Genomic DNA, 23,318 nt, shown 5'->3' on the forward strand with positions numbered 1-23,318 from the left:
CATTCTATGATTCTGTGAAAAGTTTATAGGAAGATATAAGACCATAGGACAAACCATGGTGATGAGGTGCAGAGCTCAGTCAATCAAATGCATCCACCAGCACCTTTTTATATGTGACCAGTCCTCTGTTACACCCTTTTCTGTCTACCCGTCTGTTACTCTCTACTGTCCATTCTCCTGCACAGCCCCTCATGCATCTCCCCAGCTCTACCAATTCCTGCACCCCTCCCAGTTCAGAGTCACCCTGGTTTACAATCTTATCACTTGCAAAGTCCAGACTGGTCTCCCTGGAAGTGCAACCTGTGGTTTCCTGATAGCCCATCAATTGGTGTGTGACAAGATTTGTTTCTTGTTTTGTCTGTCTTGGCATATTTAGTTTCTGATTTCCTCCTTTTCCCTTAATTTCCCAATTGACAAGGTCCTGGATCAGATAATCTTGCTGGAATAAGCCTCCTCACACTTCCACATGCATTCATCAATTAGTGTGAATTTCCAGATTTGGTTCCCATCACTGCCATCCTTATTTGTTGGTCAGGTTTGTGTCCTTGATGTTCTAATTTATGTCTTTTTCCTTATTTTCCCTTGTTGCATTGAAAAAAGGTCTTTGACCAGATACTCCCAAAGGAGCAGACACTCTCTGGCCAAATACCCTTACACTGCATGTTTTGGGAATCATCCTCTGACTGTCTGCTGAGAGATAAAATGTTTCTGTTCAACATAACTACTTAGTGCTCTTAAATTAGGAAATAATCTGAATGAGACATTCTCTTATCCTACTATTAGCAGTGAGGGCACCTGTTTAATAGGCCCTTTCTGTACTTTGATTATGATAATTTTAATTAACATAAACATTTAATTAATCAATATTTAATTAGTTTAATTATTCATGGTAACTAAGTTTCAGCATTACTGGGAAGTTAATCTTCCCCTGAGTTTACTTTCATAATTACAAAACCTTTGTGGATGCATATATTACTGTCATTGGATTTGAAAAGCAGGGTTTTCTTTTCGGAGGTTGATTTTCCTCTGCACTTAGAGGGACAGTTACAAGGAGCTTTTCTCAGTACTTTTAGGGTAGTTACACCCCAAACCAGAATACACTTATTAAACCTCCTCTTGTCTCTTTATTGCTGTAACTTATAACCTATTTAAATTATTGCATTTCAAGTTTAATTTTCAGTTGTGTAATAGAACTATCCCACCTTAAGCCTGTGTGACTTACACAGTTTCCTTATATACTTATGTGTTTCGTTATAGATTTTCTTTAAGTCATGTATTTTCCCATGCACCACTTACCTGAGCATCATTTTTCAGCATAACATCATCACAGTTTCCCTCAGTTCCCAGTTAACAATCATTCCTATGTGTCAGATTTTGCAGACTGATACTCTGAATCCTGTGCATCACAGCTCCTCATTGCTGACATTTTTTCCCTATATTGGTGTGCTGTACCACTCATTGGAAATTCCACTTTGTGCCAGCCACTGTTGGCTGCAAGTTCCTGGAAGTGTTCAAACTTTACAAGCTTTTCAACACTGGTTGTTATTTGGATCTGCATGTTTTCCCACATCATGATAGCAGCATTTCTTTTCAGTACCATGTAGTTTTTTGGTCAGACTAATTTCTTCTTCTTTTTTTTTTTTTAATTTTAATTTTCTGGATTTCTCTTTTCCAGTTTCCTCTCCTATTAGCTTGTCAGATGCATTTATATCCTCCCTGTTATCATTCTAGCATTTTGATTCTGCTCTGGGTAATTTGAAAACGTGCCAGGGAAGGTTTAGGTTGGATATTAGGAAAAGGTTCTTTGCCCAGATGGTGGCCAGACACTGGAACTGGCTTCTCAGGGAAGTGGTCACCAAGCCTGACAGAGTTCAAGACATGTTTGGAAAATGCTCTCAGGCTCATGATGTGATCTTGGGATTTTCCTGTGCAGGGCCAGGAGTTGAACTCAGTCTTTGTCCGTCCCTTCCAACTCAGGATATTCTGATTCTATGATTCTATGCTTGCAGCTTGACCCTTTTTGTCAGCCTTTTCTAACTCCAGGCCTCTATAGAACAACAATCTTTCCTTTACTTTGGATTATGCTTCCATTTGCCTGTCCTCTGACAATGCACTGTGCTGAAGTGCCATCATCCTACATCTGTTTTTTTCTTTTTGGTTCAGAGAAGCATTCTTCAAAGGGTATTCTCTGTTTGCAGTTTTGTACCTTTCAGTTGTGTGACTTTTCCTGGGAATTCAGTGTTTTTCTGGTTTGTCAGCCATGGCACAGAACTTAATCTCTTTTTCTGTCTCATTTACATCATACAGCGTGCAAGAAAGTAGGTCCATCCCTTTTTGTCTCAAGGCAATCTGATACCATGTGGATATCATAGCTGTGCTTAAATCTTCCCAAGGATTTCAGTTTTATTCACTATCTTCTTGTGTGCCTTTTCACATAACTAAGAAGTCTTTTCCTATACTCTTTAAAAAAATCTTCTTTAAATACCCAAATTACACTGCAAGTGCCTTGTTCATGTTTCAGATCCCAAAGTAAAAGGCTGTCAGTGAGCCCTATGGCAGAAATAGTTTATTTATAGCTGTGCTACTACTCAGCATGAAAGACATTTCTGAACTGTCTTTTCTGTGTTCCTTTTTGATACAGGATTATTCTCATGGTTCAAGTCTCTGCTTTCCATCACACTTTCTAAAGAAAGTGCTGTGTGAGTCTTCCTGAACACAGTAGATCTGGGAATATAAGACCTGTTTAATTGCTATTTAGTCAGCCCTCTTCCCACTTGCAGAAGTGGCTGAGAACCACAGTGAAGAGGATGCCAAAAGCATGACCTGACAATTAGTACCTGTGAAAGACAGGGGACTTTGCAAACATCCCACAGTCCTCTAGATTCACTTTGATACTCTGTGGTGGAGGCAAAACCATAAACAGCTATAATGTTTCCTTATTTTTACTCAATTCCCCAATTGTAGGGAATTATAAGTTAACCTTCTCCTTTGGACCTTGTCTTCTCTTTATCTTCCCCTGCAGGTTTAGTTCCTTGGGACACAAGCATTCATCCATGGGCTTCAGTACTACTTCAGGTCCACTTTAGATCCACTTCAGTTTGTGTTTAATATTCATCTCTTAAAAAGTCAAGGTAGCTGAGGGTTGTTGCTCACACAGACACATTTAATGTGGAATAGAAAATGATCGGTATATTTTCTCCTTTTTTTGCTCTCCTCTAGCAAGACATAAAGGATTTAAGTACTATGTGAGACACAAGGACGAAATTCAAGTTTTCCCTATAGCTCTAGTTGTGGTGTAGCACACGCAGTGTGCTTCAGTCATAAATCCCCAGGTGGCCAAGTACTAACCATCTGGTTGTCTTCATAAATAATACAACAAACTGATTGGAGACAACAAACTAACCTGAGACAAGGTGACTGACAGAACATCCAGTCTTCATCCCAGCAAAGCATTTAATCAATTTTTAGTGGAGGTTTCCAGGTGAAAAATTTTGATGGCCTCAGATTTAACTAGCTAGCCCCTGCTGAGCCACTACTTGTATATTCATTTTATTGATCATCATCCAGATTTTGATGCAGCCCAGAAAGCCATTTGAGTCCTGGGCTGTATCCAGAGCACTGTGGGCAGCACGTTGAGGCGGGTGATTGTCCCCATCCAGCTCCTTTCTGGTGAGGCCCCACCTGCAGTGCTGCATCCAGCCCAGGGGTTCCCACCACAAGATGGACAGCAACCTCTTGGAGCAAGTCCAGAGGAGGCCACCAAGATGATCAGAGGGATAGACAACCTCTCCTATGAGGAAAGGCTGAGAGAATTGGGATTGTTCAGCCTGGAGAAGAGAAGGCTTTGGGGTGACCTAATTGCAGTTTTCCGGTACTTGAAGGAAGCCCACAGGAAAGACGGAAAGAGACTATTTACAAGGGCCTGTAGTGACAGGACAAGGGAGAATGATTTCAAACTGAGAGTAGGTTTAAATCAGATATTAGGAAGAAGTTCTTTACTGTGAGGTTGGTGAGGCACTGGAACAGGTTACCCAGAGAAGCTGCAGATGACACATTTCTGGAAGTGTCCAAGGCCAGGCTGGATGGGGCTTTGAGCAATCTGGTCTAGTGGAAGGTGGTCCTGCCCATGGCAGGGGGTTGAAACAAAATATTCTTTAAGGTCCCTTCCAACCAAATCTATTCTGTGAACACCCTGGGTGACAAATCTGGAACCACCCCAGAGAGCACTCCAGATGGGACCTGCTGCAGAATCAATAAAACTGAACACAGAAAGGTTCTTTCAGATGGTCAGTAGAAACTGTTCCATTAGAAGCAAAAATAGTCAGGTAGGACAGCTTTTGTATGTGGTTAAGATAGATGGAAGATATTTTGTATGCTCTTTAAGGTTCTCAGTATGTATACAACATGCATATGTTTGAGTGATGACACAGGGTGATGGACCAGGTGGATACAGGAATTTAGCAGAAAGTGGTTTGGGGGAATCTCACCAAATCTCTCTTAAAACACCACCGCAAGGATACTCTCGATGAAGATTTCTGTCACCATCTGGACAGTGACCAACTGTCCTGTTCAAAAGATTTGGTTTCCCATGTGAGCATTAGTTTATGCAAAGATATTACAATAATCTCTAGATGTGGTTTTTGTTTTGTTTTGTTTTTAACAAACTAATGAGTTGCTAATGACAGGTAAGAGAAACCCATTGAGGGGTGTGTCATGGTTTGAGATAGTCCCCAAATCCAATTCCCTAGTTCCATCCCCCCTCCCACATCTCAACCTAATGTGAGATGGGCTTTTCCAGACAAAACACACCAGACTCAAAGTGGGGGAAAGGGAATATATTACAGTGACTGTACAAATAAATACCATATCACATTATACACACGATCATAACTATCTCTACATGACATATAGTATTTGCAGTGGATCAGGTCTCCTCTCCCCTCCAAATAAAAGTCCAGGAGAGAAAGAAGGACAGATCCCTTCCAGTCCTTAAGCAGCAGGATCTTCTAATGCAGCAGGTTCTGTCTGTCTTCTCCACATGCAGCAGCTGATATCTGGCTTTCTGCCAGCATTCAACGAGGGAGGTATCAAACTCCCCCGGCCCCATCGCCTCAACCGAGGGGGTCTTCCGTGGGCTTCGTAACCCCAGACAAGGTCGTATCACCACGTCATATCACGAAGACACAGGGGGGTCTTCGTGACTGTCTGGTATCTCTTGCAGGAGACTCAGCTCCTTGCTTGCAGGGCGTCTGTGCCACTGCCTCTCAGGCTGCCACCGTGGCAGCAGTGCAAGGGGGGGGAGCCAAGGTCAACTCCCCCTGCATTCCATCTGGCCGTCCCGGTCCAGCTCCGGGACGCTCTGAGCTTCTCAGCTCCTCTCTGTAAGTGCTGTAGCACTCCAAGGCTCTTTCAAGTAAGAGTCCATCATCTTCCTCCTTCCAGGAGGTCTCAAAGGAGTTTGAGGGGCTGGTACAGTCTTACCCCAAACTCTGTCTCTCAGCTGCTGGCTCTCTTTCTCCTGGCTCTGTCTTCCAGGAGTCCTTCTCTGCGGTGCTGCATGTTGTTTCTGCTGCTCCTCCAGTTCAGGTCCTTATCTCTGGCTCTCTGCCACCATTTCTCTGGTCAGTGCCTGCTGCTGTTCTGCGCCCATGGAGAAGACATTCTCCCGGTATAACTACAGGCACCTAGCCCAGCTTTATGCTGTTCCAGGTCCCTGCAGCCCCCAGCCAGGGGCTGGGAGGGGGCCAGAGGGCCCCAAGGGGCACAGAGCCCCTACCTTGTGGCTCACAACATGGCCACCACTTCTCCAACCCAAAACTACAACTCTTCTCTTCCGGTCTGGTTGTGAGATGTTGACATTTCTGCAGGAGCGCCCATTGGGCAGAACTTCAAAACTTCCAAGGGTTTCCACCCCTTGGGGTCTACCACTTTTCAGCCTCTGGGGAAAATCAAAGTCCAAACCACGACAGGGTGGGAGTTGTCTCTTTTCCAAACCATGACTTTCTAGGCTTAAAATTCTAAGGATGCTGGTAATTTCTATGCTGTCATCTCATGAAAACTGAAACCACTACAGCTCCCCAAACAAACAAACCTGTTTGCAACGTCTCAATTTTGCATGTTACAGATGCCATCAGAGATTTAAAGCTTCATCCTTCACACTATTGCAGTTCATAGTGTTTCCTGTGACCAGAAGACAAACTAAAGCAATTTCAATCTCTGTGAGACTGAAATGAATCTAGCAAGGTCACACAGTAGGTAAATGAGGTTTAGGAGGAGTTCAGAGGATGTTAAAGTTGCAGGTATTGAGTTTACTGTTTGTCACATGCAAGGAGCAGTGCTGCTGAGCAGCAGACAGTACAATGTGTGCTAATCCAGAGCAGTCAGCAGAGTGTAAGAGCAACCTGGGAGTTGTTGTATGATAATTTCACATTTCTTTTCTTTCTTTTGATCTGTAGGGTCTACCTGGAAGTCCAGGGGAAAGAGGACCTCCTGGAAAACCTGTATGTAACTTCATTTTTGTGTTACATCTTTCTTTTAACTGAGTTTGCACCTGTACACCTCAACTCAGAAGAGTGCTCTGGTGCTTTTCCACTGCTGCTTTTCCCAGCAGAGTAAAGGGAAAAACACTAAGACCCACTAAGGGGTTATGATAAAAATATCTGTGACAACTTTGAAATGGTACGAAAATAACTGGATATTCTGCATGTAAAAAGCCAAAATTTTAAAGGCACCCTTTTAGCCCCACTGTGCAGTGCCCTCAGCAAGAACTCGTCTCAGATGTGATGAAGTGCATGTTTGTCCCAGTGAATCCTAGGCAAGGAAAGGGAAACCAATGAGCACATTCAGGAAAAAGATCTAATGTCTTGTTGCTTTTTAAAATTGTCTGAGATAATGAATTTATCATTCCACAGGGTTCCCCACCCCTGCTCTCTCCAGAGGACATAAATCTCCTAGTAAAGGTAATCAGCCTTTGATGAGGGTGAGAGTTTACCTGTGTGTTTGATTCAGACCTGACTGTCATTCTGTGATGGGAAAGTGTCTGACTATAAGTCCAAAAGGTGTCTTTAAACAATCTGTCAAAGTTTGAAACTTGTATGTCTCCTACTTGCACCGGTATTGGGACATTAGAGCTCACACTGGAGATCAAAATGCCATCTCCAGCAGTGAAATGACCTACAAAGATCCCTATAAAAATTTTGAGGCTTTCTCAGTTATTTCAGAGGCATGCATTCCAAAGGAGAAATAAACATTATCCAGTAGTATTATCCAAACCAGAAAATGGAAACCAAATTAATAAAAATCTGATTTTTTCACATATATCTTCAACAGTGACTGGAGTAATTTTGAACTGTGTGTGTAAAGTTAGTTTGCACTGTGCATCTGAAAGGATGAAGGTAGTTAACCCCAAAAGCACCCATGTTTCAAAAGTGATGTTCTGTCTGATTTTACTCTCCATGTAGAGAGTTTTCTGGGAAACAAGTTAGTCTTTGGTAGGCATTGACTGCAAAATCCTTTACAGATTTCCGTGGGCTAAGTTGGGAGTCTTTTAAGCTGTCTTGAAATATGGCGAGAAATCCTTTCTTATTGATTAAAACAAACTAAACAATTGCCTTCTTTTACTGACAACATTAACAAAAGGGCCCTTTTAAGATTGCTACTGTGAAATGACTTCTTTGAAGAGCTGTCTCTGTTTTGTGGAGCCCAGTATGATTCTAGAAGTTTCACTGTAAGGTGTTGTTTGGGATTTCTAATCTGGACAAGAACAAGACACTCATTCTTGGGCACAGGACAAAATTTTGGTATTCTGTCAATTATTTCCTTTACTTATGCTATGGTTAAACACACTTCTGCATTCTTTCTGCTTAGTATTTTTTCACTCCATGATTGGTACAGATCTGTCTAAAGCAACACCTTGAAATTCCAGGTGAAATAAGGGCTCTGCTGTTCTGGGTGTTTCTCAAGCACTGACATTGTAAGTAGATAAAGGTGCATGTAGGGACTGAGAATCAGAAAGGCAGTTTGCCCCACAATTTTACAACAGATCATTGACAGAGGTGGGTGTTGTAGGAAGGTCTCCTGACTCTGAGCCTGATGATCTGTCTGTTGTGCTGAGCTGTCTCTTATGGGCAGGATTCCCTCCCCTTTTGCTGAAGGGAGTCTGCCTTTGAAATGGAAATGTCATAGCACTGTATTTAATTTCCTGAGGATAGCTGAAGTGTAAAGACTACTGACATGATGCTTCAAAGTTTTGGAAGGTTTGGAGGTAATGATTATCCATGATAAAATTTGGCCAGGACACTGTGACATTCACTTAGTCTTCACAAACTCCATCGGATGAGTTCTCCTTGGCAATGCCAGCTGCTGAATACAGTTTCCCCTTCAGAACAGCCTTTCTGACATTGTGCTGCACCTGTTTTTCCCTAGAAATCTGCCCTCTGAGCAGTAACCCAGCTCTTTCAGAGTGGAGCAGACACAGTTTTCTAGTAGTTTTGAAGCTTCAAAATGATGTTGTTCTTGTTAGCCTTGCTTTGCGACTCTCTGACCTCCATGTCAGGAAGGGGTTTTTCCTTGGTTTCTTGATCCTGGATGATCTGTTAGGATCTAGAACTAATAGGAAACTCCCCATGGGAGCATGTGTGAGCTCAGCTGCTGCCCCTCACTCTGCTCCACACTGCCCCCAGTGCAGTTCTGTGAGGCAAATTCACCCCAGTCCTATCCAGTGAGGTAAAACTGCAAAGCTTTGCATATTATACCAGCACCAGAGTGCTGCGTTCATATTGGGTGTCTGTAGGGTCTGCTAAGTGCCTGAAGTCTATTGCTGATGTGTGTCTCCATGTTCTTTCCAAGGATGTGTGCAGTGAATGCCCTCCTGGCCCACCAGGACTGCCAGGCATCCCAGGTTTCAAAGGTGATAAAGGTCTCCGAGGACCACCAGGCAGAGATGGCCAGGATGGGAAAATGGTAAGAGAGCTGGGGGAGTGACCATGCCTTGGATCTGGTGTAACCTTGTTTTTCTTATAATATGGCTGATGGTTTCTAATTTTTTTTTTTTTTTTATTAACAACCTACTGAATCTTTTTTAGATACTTGTGAACTAAACTAGTGTTTACCTCTACCTTTTCTGCATTGTAGGGTGTTGCTGGTCCCAGAGGTCCTGCAGGCCCACCTGGGCTTGATGGCCCAAAGGTTGGTTGGTTGTTTTTCAGTTGTCCCATGAAAACTTTTTTGTGACTAATAATCACACTAATTAGTCTGGGAACAGGGTGCCCAGAGAAGCTGTGAATGCCTCATCCCTGAAAGTGTTCAAAATCAGGCTGGATGGGGCTTTGAGCAACCTGGTTTAGTGGAAGGTGTCCCTGCCCATGGCAGGAGGGTTGGAATTAGATGTTCTTTAAGGTCCTTTCCAAGTCAGACCGTTCTATGACACTGTGAGTATAATGGATCCTTGGTGGGATCCATCTCTGTGTGAGGAGGTAGCAGTGCCCTGTTGGGCAGGCAGAACTGCACAGCTCCCTGCATGGACGCTGTTTCACTTCAATAGTGTCTTCTACCATCCCTTTCACACACAAACACACACGTGAAGGGCTTGATTCTTGATATTGAGTTTCTTTACGTTTCCTTTCTGAAGACAGATAAGGACACGAGAGTAAGTTTCAACCCAAACCAGGTGAGGAAGAAATCAAAGCCTCAGCAGTAGCCACTGTGCCTGTTCCTCTCCTCTTTGAATGTTGTGTTCTGGAACCACTTAAATTAAGGCTGCTGCACTGAGCTACTGGGCTCCATGTGCACTGTCTACCATGGTGGTTTTATCCACAAACTCTGAATATTTCCTGAAACAAGTTATAGGAAGAACTCCTTGTTTCAGCTATGTGCTTCTGCCTTATGGTCTAGGGACATAGGCCAACACAAAACTTCCATTGTCTGAGGTATTCCACATTTCAAGCATTTCCCATGAAAATGTCAGCTCACAATGCCAGTGCCTAGTCACAGCTGAAACCTTTACGACTGCCTAATGTGAAATACATTAAAAAACATCAGTGGAGGGAAAGAGAAGGTGATTTCATGATGGACCACAGTTTCCTCCACATATCCCTGTATTACTGGCTTACTGTCTAAAATTAACTCCTGTTATTTTAACATCTTTGTATTTGCACTTATTAGAGTGTAGGACAAGCTAATAGAGATTCATGAATTAATTTTATATCTTGCAATTAATAGTGTGATGGAGAGAGCAGTACAGTCTCAAAAGTAAACACAGAGTTGATCAAAATGAAAGAATGTTCCAGGATAAAATTTGCAAGAGAATTAGTAACACATAATGCCAATAACAGGCAGAAATGCCAAGCAGTCTGAGACATACCACATCTGCTACTTTCTTCTGTGTTATGAGAAAGAGATTTAGGCATCAAAATTGGATGTTTAGGTGAAATACAAGGACAAATTTCAAACTGTACATGTGCATAAAATAAAATCAAGCAATTGATAAATAGCCTAACTTGAATTAAGTGAAAAGAGTTTGCAAATGCTAAAAGCAAATATTGTAAGACCCATGGGAAGGCACAAACACAGAGACAGTCTTTGTGAGTCCTTACTGAATACATTAGGAGGAATCTTGCAGCGAGAGACCCAAATTACTCTCTGCTTATGACTATGTGGTATATTGTCCTCACCAACACCATCTAAACTATGAGGTCTCATTCTGGAACAGAGCAGTAGAACTTCAGATCTTTGCTCGTGAGCAGCTTTATGCCTTCTGTCCATATGAATTAGAGCTCTTTGAATTAATTGATAGAAACCCTCCCTCTCCCCCTTGTCTCCTAGCTCTCATGTAGTAAAGCAGAGTATTATTTCCTTGGCCAGCAGTTCATTATTGTTCTGTGCATTATTCATAACCTGTTCACCATCACCTCAGTATTTTTCACTGTGTGAGACTCATCTTGCCTTATTTTAAGCACTGATGATGCAGACATCTACATTTGAGTTAATGTTACGACCCGCTCCAGAAAAAGGGGAGAGGAGTAACCCAGGTTCTTATCAATAATTCCCTTGGGGTGGATTAGAGTGAAACAACACTGAATAATTGGTGTCTGAAAACATATATAGGTAGGGTTTATTTTAACAATTTTGTTTTAACAGGTATGTTAGCATTTTGGGTGTTGTCATCTATATTATATATCATAGGGATAACCCCTGGGGGGGGAAATGCATAAGGGAGAGAAAGGAAAGACAGGATAAGGCTAAGGGAGAGAAAGGGAAAGAAAAGCTGAGAGTGGACAGATGTATATAGTCACCACCCATGGGGTCCAGCGATGAAACTTGGTAGTTGCAGCTTCCATGTCTGTCAGTCGAAGTGGTGGCCTTGATCTGCTGGGAGTGAAGGAGGAAAGCCCCCACACTCCAAGAAGTTATGAGTTATTATATCCATGGTTAGTGTCACGGGCCATGCCTCGAGCCTCCAACCTCTCCCTGGGCCCTGCACAGAGTTTCTGTGTCTGGCCTGGTTCCCACCTTTTTTTTTTAGCTTGACAGGGGATGGGCTGTTATGGGCCATCAGAAGTCCTGCCTTTTCAGGGCTTGACACCTTCAATTGTCCATCAGAGGTATAATGCAACAGTCAAAAGCCTGCAAACTTGGCTCTTTACTGGAGGGAGGGATGGGCCCAACTGTCCATCCAAAATGCAAGTCAAAAGCCTGCAAAAGTCTCCTAGAATGCATAAATCATTAAACATTTCAGTCTCTGACAGTTAGCTGTCTGTTCTGTGTCATTAGGACAGAAAGACAGAGAGAGGAAGAGGGGAGCACTTTTTGGGCATGAATTTTCAGGCTGCACCTTGGAAATGCCATTTTTATTGCTGTTGTCCCTGAAGGGAGGGGAGATTGCTAACTCATACTGTGGAAGTCTTTGTTGGGCCAGATGACTCCTTATCAAGATATGAGTTTAGTGAAGTTCCTAACAACCTGCCTGCTTTTTAAGGATGTATAATTCCTCTTTATGTCTATGAGACTACAACATTAAAAACCAGCTATGCTGGATCTGCTCAAAGGCCATCCTTCACATATATTCTGGCTCCAGCATTGGCAGTAAAAGTCTAGGAGGTCTCAGTCTTAATTCATGAGTTTTATGCTCAAATGTCCAAGTGCTTTATGAAATAGGTCAAAAAGTTGTCACAATACTGAAGTGACTTTCAACGCCTCTTTTTTTTTTATTATCAGGGTGCTAAAGGAGATCGTGGTATGACTGGGGATGTAGGAGAAAAAGGTGAACAGGTAAAACTAGTGTGCTTTCCAACAGTGCTACCTCTGTGCTTCCCCCTTCATCAGTAATTCCTGTGATGTCTGTGGAATAATTCCCTTCTCAGAGGCAAACCAAGAAGATGGGAGTTCTTCATCACTCATAAACCACAAATGGGCTATTCTGAAGCGTGAAACTATAGCAATCCTCCACAGGTTTCCATCCTCATCATCCAGTAAAAACCTTCCTGTATCATCTGTTACCTCAGTTCTGGACTAAATGCATTCAATTCTCTACATTACCTAACCCTTAGTAATTTCTTCAGACATTCCCTAGATGGTATCCAGAAGGTCAGGTGTCTTTGGGTTGAAAAATCCAGTGTTTCTATTTTTCTTGGAAGATGAATGTAAGGATGACCCCTTTTAGGAGGGACTGAGTTGTCACAGGAAAGAGGAGACTGGTCTAAATTACAGCAAACTGTTTAATGTGCAAATCAGCACCTGTTCAATGGGATTTGTAGGATATTTTAAACAGGTTTGGTTTCTGCCTAAACTTATATATGTACAATTCCACAATATCTGTTTTCATTTTCCATTAGCATAGTCTGAGGTATTCATTGGAAAAAGTACCTGAAATTATAACTATGATATTTCTGAAGTGTTCACCTTGAAAAACAAGGTTGTGCTTTAAAAAAGCCATGGTTCTTTATTTCCTTATAACCACCTCTGTCTGGATATTGTCTAGCTTTGATGTTACCTCACAATATTCAGTTACCAGTTAATTTTTATACGACTAGAGGTGTGAATAGTGCCTAAAGAAAGTCTCTTTTTTTATTCTGCAGGGCCACCCTGGAATGCCTGGCTTCTCGGGGGCTCCCGGAAACCCTGGTCCACCTGTAAGTTCCTTTGTTGCAAAGATGATCCAGTACTTTTCTTACTAATAAAGGCTGTTGCAAGCTCCATGTGGAAGAAAGGACTGTTCCCATCTGTCTGTTCATTGAATTTGCATTTTCCAGTGGGTTCCTAATGGTCCCCTAAGTGTCATAGAGTTCCCCACTCATGGTAATTGCTATTTAATATATTGGCCACTTTTCACTGATTGCTTCAGCTCACTCTGTAAATTGATGCTAAGCTTCAGTTGCTCTCTTTATACAACACAATGATGATGAAAACTCTTCCACAGAGACTATTTAATATGTATATAGGTGTTTTACTCTATGTAGAATAAGGTGGTAATCTAGAACCAGCACATCTAAGAGTGTTTTAGTTCTTAATTTTACACAGTGGTATGAGACTTGAATTTTTCCAATTTTCATATCATGTGGTTTACTTTTGAATTAAAAGGCCTCTTACATATGTTCCTCTCCATCACAGTGCTCCTCATTCTTAGCTCTACTCACTCTGTAATACATTCATACTTTGTATTTAAAAAGAGGTGACAGTGCAGAATCAGAGCTGAAAGAACTTGGCTCTCTTGCTGGTGATATCTCCACTTTACGCCCCTCAAGTGTTTGGACTTTTCCTGAGTGAAGGACTTTTCTCTCCAAACTGTCTTTCTTTGCCCACAGTCATCACTGCTCATATTGCTGCTTACAGTGCAGTTTGGCTCTACCATGCTGAGGAAGTGCCATCTTCCTCTGTACTGGGGATCTGCACAGTCCAAATTTACATTGCACCAAATAAATGACAGGACATACCAGAAAAATAGGAGTAGATTAAAATTCTATATTCAGATGGTAGCAGTGCCTTAAGGATGCTGGATGCTTTGCCATGGGACAACATGTGGACTTGCATTGTGGGTCATTTGTGCTCCTGTGAGCATTATTTTAGGAGAAGTTAATAACAGACACATTTACTGTGTCTATATTAACCTCATACTTGTCCTATGAGACCCTCTGAACAGACTCACAGCCAAAGAAAATGTGCTGTGAAATCAAAATGTGAAACTGAGCCTGTCAAAGCAGAGCAAAATGTGATGTCCCTTCAATAATTTTACTCTTCATCTTTTGCTGACTTTTGCCTCTGTCTTCATTGACTCGTGGCTCCAAAAGTTTGCCTACCACAGAGTATGCTACATAATTTCTCTTCTCCTGTGATTTCTGTTCTTCAGAGTTATTTTTGTCACAAGATTGGCTTTTTCCTATTTTCCCCTATTTTTGGAAGGAAGGACCAGACTCAAATATCTGACTTTTTCTGGCTTTGGAGGCTGATTGAGTGCAGAGGTTGGGACTGCTTTTTGGTGATGAATGAAGTTGAATGAATGCTGAACTGAGTGACTGAAGAAAACTTCAGGGTTGCCAGCTGTGGTAGGAAGTATGTTGACAAAAGTACAGAATCCATGAATCATTCACATTGTTTCTGCTTTATTTTGTTTAGGGATCAGATGGGGCACCAGGACCAATAGGACCAGTGGGAAACCCAGGAGACATAGTAAGCTCTAAGCTCTGTGCTTTACCACTGGCTTCACCTATTATTATTCAGTCTGTATCAACTCTACACCTACAAGTAGGAGTTCCACAAATAACAGATTACTGTTCTTGAATTTTTTTTTTTTACTCGCCAAATGGATCTCCAAATTAACCAGAGCATAATCCAGCCCATGGGATATGTATGGAGGTTTTCGTACTTCTCATGTGTCTGTCCTTGCTATTAACATCTCTTAGCCTCTAGAACAGGGTTACTAAATCTGTTAGGATGCTTCATAACCTAGGCTAATACCTAAACTCTGTGTAGGGATTATCAAAATATAACCTGCAACATGTTGAAGGATGTCACAGCACAGACTGCTCAGAGGCCAAGGCCTGACATCATTCCCTGGCACCACTGAAAATACCAGTACAAGTGAAACCTCTGAGAAGCCCATGAAAACTTTTTGCTACTTCTGTTTCATTTGAAGGGTTTTTAGATGCTACTTTATGGTAATGCATCAGAAAACCCTGGGAGAGACAGGTAATCTGATTGATGCTAACTTCAGATTGAAAAGTTAAAAATTAACGTTCCCTGAGGAATACAAGCTGTTGAGCTGGAATAGTTCAATACTGTGTAATTCTGTGATTAATTTCTAGATCAGGGTTTCCTGTGGAGCAAGTTGCTTTTTTCAGATCCATTGCACAACTTGAACTTCATCTTAAGTGAGCAATGATGGTCCTCCTGGTGGGTGTTATGAAATCAGTGAGCACTCTCAGCAGAGAGGCCAGAGTCTAGAAGCACAGGCTGGCTGAAAATCCATTTCAAATGGATGATCAAGATTATGACACTGTGAAAGACCTGAGATGCTATTGTCCAGTCCTGGGAATTTCTTGGGATTGTATGCAAGGCACTTCCTCTAGCTACTCATTAGATAGTTATAAAATACAGATCTACTTCCTGGCTGGACACCTAATGCAGGAAGTTAAGGACAAAACATTAAATATAATTAACTTCAGAAAAAAATTACCAGTGATTTCAGTGGTTTCCCAATCTGTAAGAACTCATAGTTAATACAGAATTTTTTAGGTGAAAAGAGTGCCCTCCAGTTTAAACTAGAAGTAATTCAAAAAAACCTCATAGACTCAGTGACATGGGCTACAAGACCAGCTTCTCACAATTGTCCCTGGTCAAACTATATGTGATAAATCATCTGATGGAAGATCTGAGAAGCTTCTCTGACCTACAGTGTTTATTCTTTCCTTCCAGGGCAAAGATGGTCCACCAGGTCCACAGGGCCCACCAGGGCTGCCTGGACTTCCAGTGAGTACAATTAAGCTCCTTCTTATCCAATACATTAAACTCCTCATACAGACATAGATGTGTAAAGCAAAGAGGTGATACTTTTGAGGTGCTTTGAATGCTGTGCATGTGATGGTCTCTGTCGTGCAATACAATGTCCTTGGTCCAGGATAGTGAGAATGCTGTATTTGATCACTTTAAAATAAAGTGTCAGTTACCAACATGAATCAAGTCTGTTCCTTATCTATCTCCTCATTGGAGGAAATACTCTTATGCAGAGTAAAAAAAAAATGAACTAATAACTCCAGTGTAAGGACACAAGAATTCAGAGACTGAAATACTGACTTTATCTGAGTTCACAGTAAAAATTATTCCTTTGCACTGACTCAAGTTCAAGTGCATCTTGGGCATAGACTCCTTTCTTCTGGCAAATGTAATAATACAACATTTTGGGAGTTTTTTAATCTGACATAGTGATGGAACCGGAGCTATTTCTAGTGTAAAGGAGCCCACCTCAATGAAAATAATGGCATTATAATGATTTATAACAGTTGTTTTTAGAATGCTGGTCTAAGATTGTTAGAGTACTCACCTTGCGGGAAAGGAGGAATCCCTTAGACTTGCCGTATTAAAAAGGGAAATAATTTATGCTGTTGCAGTAGTGCGGCAGGGTGAGGTTTATGGCTGAGCTATAGAAGCAGGGTGTTTAGGCAAACATAAGCATGCCATGATGAGCAGAGTTATGCTAACAAAAAAACCCACCAATCTTCCCTATCGATTCTTTATACCCTGTTTTGCATTTCATTTACAGGGCATTGCTGGGAATGATGGCAAAGATGGCAAACCAGGATCTCTTGGGGAACCGGTAACGTAATTTAAAACCATTTTACTCAGGCAATCAGAGCCATCCAGTTGTTGTTTTTGAAGCTGCCTGTCTATAGACTCCTTAGAGGGATCAAGGAGCCTGTTTGCACATCTGTTTTTAACACCAGAAGGACCATATTGTCTTGAGCAATTTATAAGCGTCACACACGAGCAATCTTGACAAACTGGGTACTTTTACTTTTACAACTACCATAAATACACTAAAACTTAGTGACTTCACTTTTACAACTACTGTAAACACTGTGGAGAAAGAAGGTTGTCTTGTAACATTAAACCCAGTAATTCATCTTTTAGGTAGAAGTTTGTGGGGTATAAAAAGTTTAGAGGAGGTGTCTTTAAAGAACCTTCTTCTGGATTGCTCTGAGACAATTCTGTTTTAGAGGTTAGAATTAGAGGGTTTATATTTGACTTTCTCTACTTAGTCTATACTTTCATTTGCTGAGGCAAAAAAACTGAGCCATGAAGTTGTCAGCTAAAAGGAGATCTTAATTATTTTGGCAGTGAATGTTATTTCTGGCAACTGTGTGTGTTACATGAAGAATGTGCTTCTAGTATCAGGCATTGCCAGCTCCTTTCTGTAACTCATGAAACGGGACTTAGTGATTCTGGGAAGAGCCAAGTTCCCAGTCATGAGGACGACTGGTCTGTAGAGGAGTGCTTGTCACAGCAGCTGCAGACAGTTTGTGTTTCCACCAAAACACCCAGTTTCTCTGTGCAGATGCTGATTTTGCATTTGCTGATTAGGTATTGGTGCTGCTCTGACATTAAAACACTGCAAGGGTGCACAAGTGCAGAGGTGTAAACTGCCTCCAAACCTCAAAGTGCAGATGCCAGTGCAGGCTGGGGTGTGCATGGGAATGTCTGTCATTGCTCACCTCCTCATGTGTTCAGGCATTGCTGGATAAACCCCGAGCAACCACAGTTCTCAGTGATGTTATGTCTAAGGGAGGAGGGTGGGAAGTTTTCAACAGCAGATAGATGGGTCTGAAACTCTCATTAAAATGAACATGATTGTTTCCTACAGGGAAAGCCTGGAGAACCAGGGCTCCCAGGCCAGGAGGGTGCCAGAGGGTTACCGGTAGGTGCTGCTCTGAAGGGCTCAATCCCCTCTCTCCTCTGAACTGTAGTCAGGAAGCATTTGTTGGGCAGATGAGGTCCTTTACTGATGCAAACGTATGCGTGGCATCGTGACTAAATAAATACATAAATAAGCAACAAAAACAGAACACAGACATTTCCAAATCCTTCACACTTAGAATAAATCCCTCATATAGGAGTTAAAGCATATAACTTCATGCCAATCCCTCTGCCAGAAGGCACAGTCACTGGTGTAGCCGTTGTGTTCTATTACGTCTCCTCTGAAAGAGGGTTAAATAATCTATTGGCTGGTCAAACCAGGGCTACATAGACTAGAGTTTTTGTTTTGCCACCTAAGGAGGTATGGAAAGCTTTCCCTGTGATGTGGCCCTTCCTAATTACTCCATGTGACATGACTGCTCTATGCTGAGTGGTCCACAGTAACTTTAGGAAAAAAATTATGAAAGTTTCTGAGTAAACATTCAAGATAGAGTTTTCTTAGTGTTTCATGTATCAGGGTGATGGATAATTATTAATTTCATTGTCTTTCATAGGGTTTCAAAGGACAAAGAGGAGATATGGGTCCCCCAGGTCCCCGGGTAAGTAATATGTACCTCACGCACCAGAAAGATGGTGCAAATTGAAATTGTGCTTTCTGAGGCAATACATGATAAAGCAAAAATTATGACAGTGTTTAACATGGCTGTTTTCAACTACGATTCCATGGGCCACATCTATGGCACAAAATGACAGCAGCAGTCTTCATTCCGTCTGCTGAACTTCTGATTCTGGGTTAGGAGAGGCAGCTGGTAGAGCTGAGTTCTCTGACGCTCCCTTTGACATAGCCCTTTGTGAGGAAGCCTCAAGATGCCTCCATAACACATTCATTTGGTGTAAATGCTGACTTACAAGCTGAGGAACCCTTCTGCACTTGTTGGACAAGTACTAGCTCTCCTCCAAAAATGCTGAAGAAGTGCAAAATAAGTTTAGGTACAAAACTTACAGAAATGTGAATAGAAATGTCCCTTTGACTTAGTTGCCTGGGGATCATAAACCCCAAACCTCAAGTCCTGCACGAAAAGTTGTTCTCCACTCTGTTTTGAGCTTCTTGGTGTAAAAGGTGGAATACAAAACCGAATATTCTTCCACCTAATTCTGCCTTTTTACAGGGAAATAAAATTCTCTGCTTGCAGAGGCTTAGCTGAAAAATACAGTGCTGGAGTTCCTCATCTCTTTCTCATTATGATAGCTTCAGTATCATGAATATGTTGGTGGTTTTCAGTGGCTGCACTAGCAGTAGTAAATAATCTGCTGGAAAGCAGATTATGCACTGCCTTGTGCATCACTTACAGGAGATACTTCTGAGTTATTTTTATAAGCTTCATGTCATATAAGATGAACGAGGCTCTTGCTGGCTTTAAAAAAGTTTTCAGTGAGCTCAGTCCAATATTACAGAAACCCAATACCAGTTACAGTGGTGATATTGGTCTGAATTTGACCTTGAGCTGATCCCTCTTTCCTTTTTGCTGAATTGCAGGGGGAGCCAGGTGTGATGGGTCCTGCTGGTCGTGAGGGGCCACCAGGGAAGGATGTAAGTTTACCATTTTGAGCAGAAATGAATCTCCTTCTCCCTGAAAAATGAATTTTTTAATTCACAGTGACCCTGACCTGAAACAGCTGCAGAAACTGCAATAAAGGGTGAATTATTGCAGGGAATGATTTGTGCAATGATCATTAGGGGAAACAAAGAATTAGAGGGCCTTTGTCATTGCTCAGCTGCTGACACTAAAATGTCAACTATATATTTGAAAAAGCAGAGAGAGCAACATTGTGTGAAACCCAGGCTATGCTGGGTAGTCATGGACCTGCCTTCTGCCATCCTTCTCCAAGCACTGCTTCATCCTGCAGGTCCCACTGGGCTGAGTTCTGTCACGCTTCCTCTGCCACAGCTGTACCTGACTGAGTGTGCTGCTCCACTGAAATCTATGAAATACCTATGGAATAAGATGCTGCTGCTCAGAAGAAAGAGAGATGGTACAAACAGATCCTCTGGCATTAATAGTGTGAAGGGCAGCCACAGAACAAAGCCCTGGGAGAGCACTGCTGACATGGGATCCTTCAGCAGTTGCTGAGCAATGTACCAAACAGCTGATGTGCCACTCCCAGGGGACCTGGAGAAGTGGCTTCTCATTTGCACCCCCTTGTATCACTGGAAACTGCTGTGCTGTAAATGGTATCCTACAAAGCAAAATGTAAGACAGGCCTAAAGGAACCTATTGGAGAAATAGAAGTGGCTCTGAAGCCTCCCTGGAGAGAAAACAGAGTGGTCAATTCTTGAGAACTATTAGAGAATCTCTGTCCCTGAGAAATACTGCTTTAAGATAATTTGATAAAAATGGTTTCTGCCTGGAATGAGTCTGCATTTAGTGACAGATGTTTAAAATTCAAAAGGTTGGTCTTCCTCATAAATAACTGAAAGGGGACAGTGAGACTCCCTTAATGGTTTTCCCTGATATGTGAACAGTGTAATTTATAAGGAATATTTTAAAATGTTCACCTGCCTCCATGTCAGATCTTTCTCACTGACTGGAATACTTTCCTTCCTCTCAGGGTGATCCTGGTCCCATAGGACCACAGGGCCCTCGAGGACTCCGAGGGCAGCCGGTAAGTTTTTTCTTCTGACAAGTCATTTCTGGGGGTACATTATAGTTCATGGAATGGTTTGGGTTGGAAGGGACCTTAAAGATAATCTAGTTCCAATATGCTGCCCTGGGCAGGGACATCTTCTACTCGACCAGGTTGCTCAGAGGCCCATCTAGCCTGGGCTTGAACACTTCCAGAGCAGAGTGTCCATACATTGTGTGTAGAGGGGATGTTCTGCATTCCAGAACTCTGATTTGAAGGAATAGTTTTCAGGAAGACTCAGATGATGTTTAATTAAAACCCTTTTCTTACTTTGAGAAAGACAAATAAGAATGATATTGCTAGAAACTGATAAAGACAGAATGTTGCAATGTCAGATGGTTGCTGACTCAGTGGGAAGAAGAGTTTAATGGATTCTGTCAGGATTTCAGTGTCAGAAATGCTCATTTTCCAGTCCTGCCTCTAGAATCTCACTCGGTCCTCACATGATCTCAGTTTTCAAAGACAGACACTAACTGTGGGTGCCCAGGTTGAGGTATATGGGGTGCAGCTCTGATGCTTTTCACCCGCACAGTTTTATTATGACTTCAACGGAGAAATGGCAATTCAGTTGACATTTCAAAAAGTGTCATTTGGGATGGCTCAGAAATTACTTTTATTAATTTAATGGGGTTTAAAATTTGGTTTTTAAAATGAACCTGTCTCAAATTTGAATGGAGGTCTCTGTTGCTGAACCTCAGCACATCTTTAATGTGACGCAATGAGTAAGTTCTTTTCCTTTTTGTGAGACCTGATAGATAAACAGATCCTACAACATGTTCTATAATCAGGGCAAAATGCTGATTCAGCCAGCAATGCCAGGAGCTGGAGTGGCAGGTCCCTCCAACCTGGGAGGGTTGGGGCTTAGATTAGACTGCAGGAACATATGGAAGGCTCCTGTGTTTACCTTGTAATTCATCTCATTATTCCTGTACTGCTGGCATCACTCACTAACATGTCATGCCCCTGCACAACACTGGCCATGAGTAAAAATATTTGAAAAGATAAAATTTATCATAACTCTTTGGAGAAGAGATACTTGAGGGTATGTATGTTGGAAGGCAAAGTATCAGTTTCTCTTGTTCTCCCTCTGCTTTGTTTCTTCTCTAACAAGGACTGTGAGTCATGATTTTCAATATTGCCGGTACAAGGGCTGGTCTTTATGGTCAACTCCAATGCAGGGGAAAACCACCTCTGCACGATAAGTAATGTAGAACATCTCATCAAACTTTTGTCTGTGTAGATGATCAGCTCAGCTCCTTTGATAAAGAACAGTGAGAAACAGGTCCTTTTAAAGGCTCATTCTGAATTGTCTGGTGTCAGGTAAGTATCAAACACTTCAAGGCCTTAGAATAAATGTTTCTCTCCATTTCCCAAAAAAGGGGAAGCCTGAGACGATAAAAAAGCCTTTTCTGAACACTGGTGACTTGGAGTAGCTGTGGTAGGTGGCCTCATCCATCCTGGAGGATGTTATTTACATATGATAGGGACAAGGGTGGAGGAAAGGAGGAGGAGAAGTGCTGGTTTACTCCTCCTCAGACAAGAGAATTTGGGTCCAAGTTTCAATTTTTTTCCTGAGATGGGATCAGACATATGAAATCAAGGATGCAGAAGTTGTGGGGTCAGTTGCAAATAAGATACTCCGCAGTCTGTCAGGAGAGGAGATTGAACAGTGCTAAAGAAATCCCTGCTGGTCTAGGTGGATATTTTTAATACATTATGTCACTAACCTTTTTCCTTTTGGCACAGGGCAAGAATGGATTGCCTGGATCTGCAGGAGAACCTGGCCCGGCAGGTATCCCAGTAAGTACCAAAAAAGGAAGCTCGTGCAGCAAGGAAAGGTGACTGAGGAAGCATAGGTGGAGTGGATTATGTGTAGCTGGTTATCATTCCTGAAGTTTCCATGTTTTAAGATCACTGATCCAAAAGCCACTTTGCCGGCCATGACTTTGGAGAGAGTTTGGCTATGTTCCTGGAATTGAGATTCTAACTGGGTCATCATTTTTTACAGTGAAAGTTAAATGTTCACAGCAAAAAAGAAATGATTGATTACCTGGTATGGAAAGGAGATTGGCATGCCCCATCTTCACCAGTAGATTTAATTTTGCCAAGCAGAGAGCGTGCAGCCTGCAGAGAGTTGTCAAAAGGAAGGAAAGGGCCTCGGGGAGCTGGCAGGCTGCCATCGAGGAACAGCAGCAGTAGAAAAATCCTCCCCAGGCACTTGGGGAACGAGCAGACAGCGGGCAGTAAACCAAGATCATGAAGCAGAATGAAAGTCCCCTGAGGCCATCCTGTGGGGAAGAACAGCTTGATAATGAAGGGCTGTAAGGAGGACAGTGAGGAGCTGGTGGTTTGTTTGGTTTGTTTGGTTTTCTTTTTTTTTTTACTCTGCTCTGCTGCTGAAAACTGTCCAGAATTCATCAAATCCAATGCAAATATATCTTTGTGCCCAGTAGAATATATCACAATGCAGGGCTCTTCCCTCTCTTTGCTCATGGAGACAGTACAGTTTGCTGGACTGCTGGATTCAGTGGGAAAAAAAGGCCAGAGCAGGAGGAATCCGAAAAATTGCAGCAGGATTTCACTCTATGCAGTGTCATAAAGCCACCTCAGCCTCTCCACAGACTTGTGCCCTGGTCAGTCATTGCTTTGCTACAGGGATGTCTCAGAAAAGCAAATGTCACTTTTCTGTGTGAGGAGGGGGTAACTCCCAGGTTACAGGTAGCACAGGTATG

The 23,318-nt window shown here is 42.2% G+C and overlaps 1 protein-coding gene across 1 annotated transcript in view; it reads left to right on the plus strand.

Moving 5' to 3' along the window:
• Positions 1-23,318, plus strand: part of COL22A1 (collagen type XXII alpha 1 chain) — a 222,523-nt gene that overhangs the window by 187,102 nt on the left and 12,103 nt on the right. Inside the window, exons 44-57 of the mRNA XM_064644186.1 lie at positions 6,456-6,500; positions 6,912-6,959; positions 8,848-8,961; positions 9,133-9,186; positions 12,214-12,267; positions 13,074-13,127; positions 14,608-14,661; positions 15,907-15,960; positions 16,751-16,804; positions 17,849-17,902; positions 18,456-18,500; positions 19,439-19,492; positions 20,512-20,565; positions 22,333-22,386. Of these exons, the coding sequence (XP_064500256.1) occupies positions 6,456-6,500; positions 6,912-6,959; positions 8,848-8,961; positions 9,133-9,186; positions 12,214-12,267; positions 13,074-13,127; positions 14,608-14,661; positions 15,907-15,960; positions 16,751-16,804; positions 17,849-17,902; positions 18,456-18,500; positions 19,439-19,492; positions 20,512-20,565; positions 22,333-22,386 (792 nt within the window). The remainder of the gene's footprint in view (positions 1-6,455; positions 6,501-6,911; positions 6,960-8,847; positions 8,962-9,132; positions 9,187-12,213; positions 12,268-13,073; positions 13,128-14,607; positions 14,662-15,906; positions 15,961-16,750; positions 16,805-17,848; positions 17,903-18,455; positions 18,501-19,438; positions 19,493-20,511; positions 20,566-22,332; positions 22,387-23,318) is intronic.

Source organism: Pseudopipra pipra, chromosome 1, assembly GCF_036250125.1.
Source record: "Pseudopipra pipra isolate bDixPip1 chromosome 1, bDixPip1.hap1, whole genome shotgun sequence".
Taxonomy (NCBI): domain Eukaryota; kingdom Metazoa; phylum Chordata; class Aves; order Passeriformes; family Pipridae; genus Pseudopipra; species Pseudopipra pipra.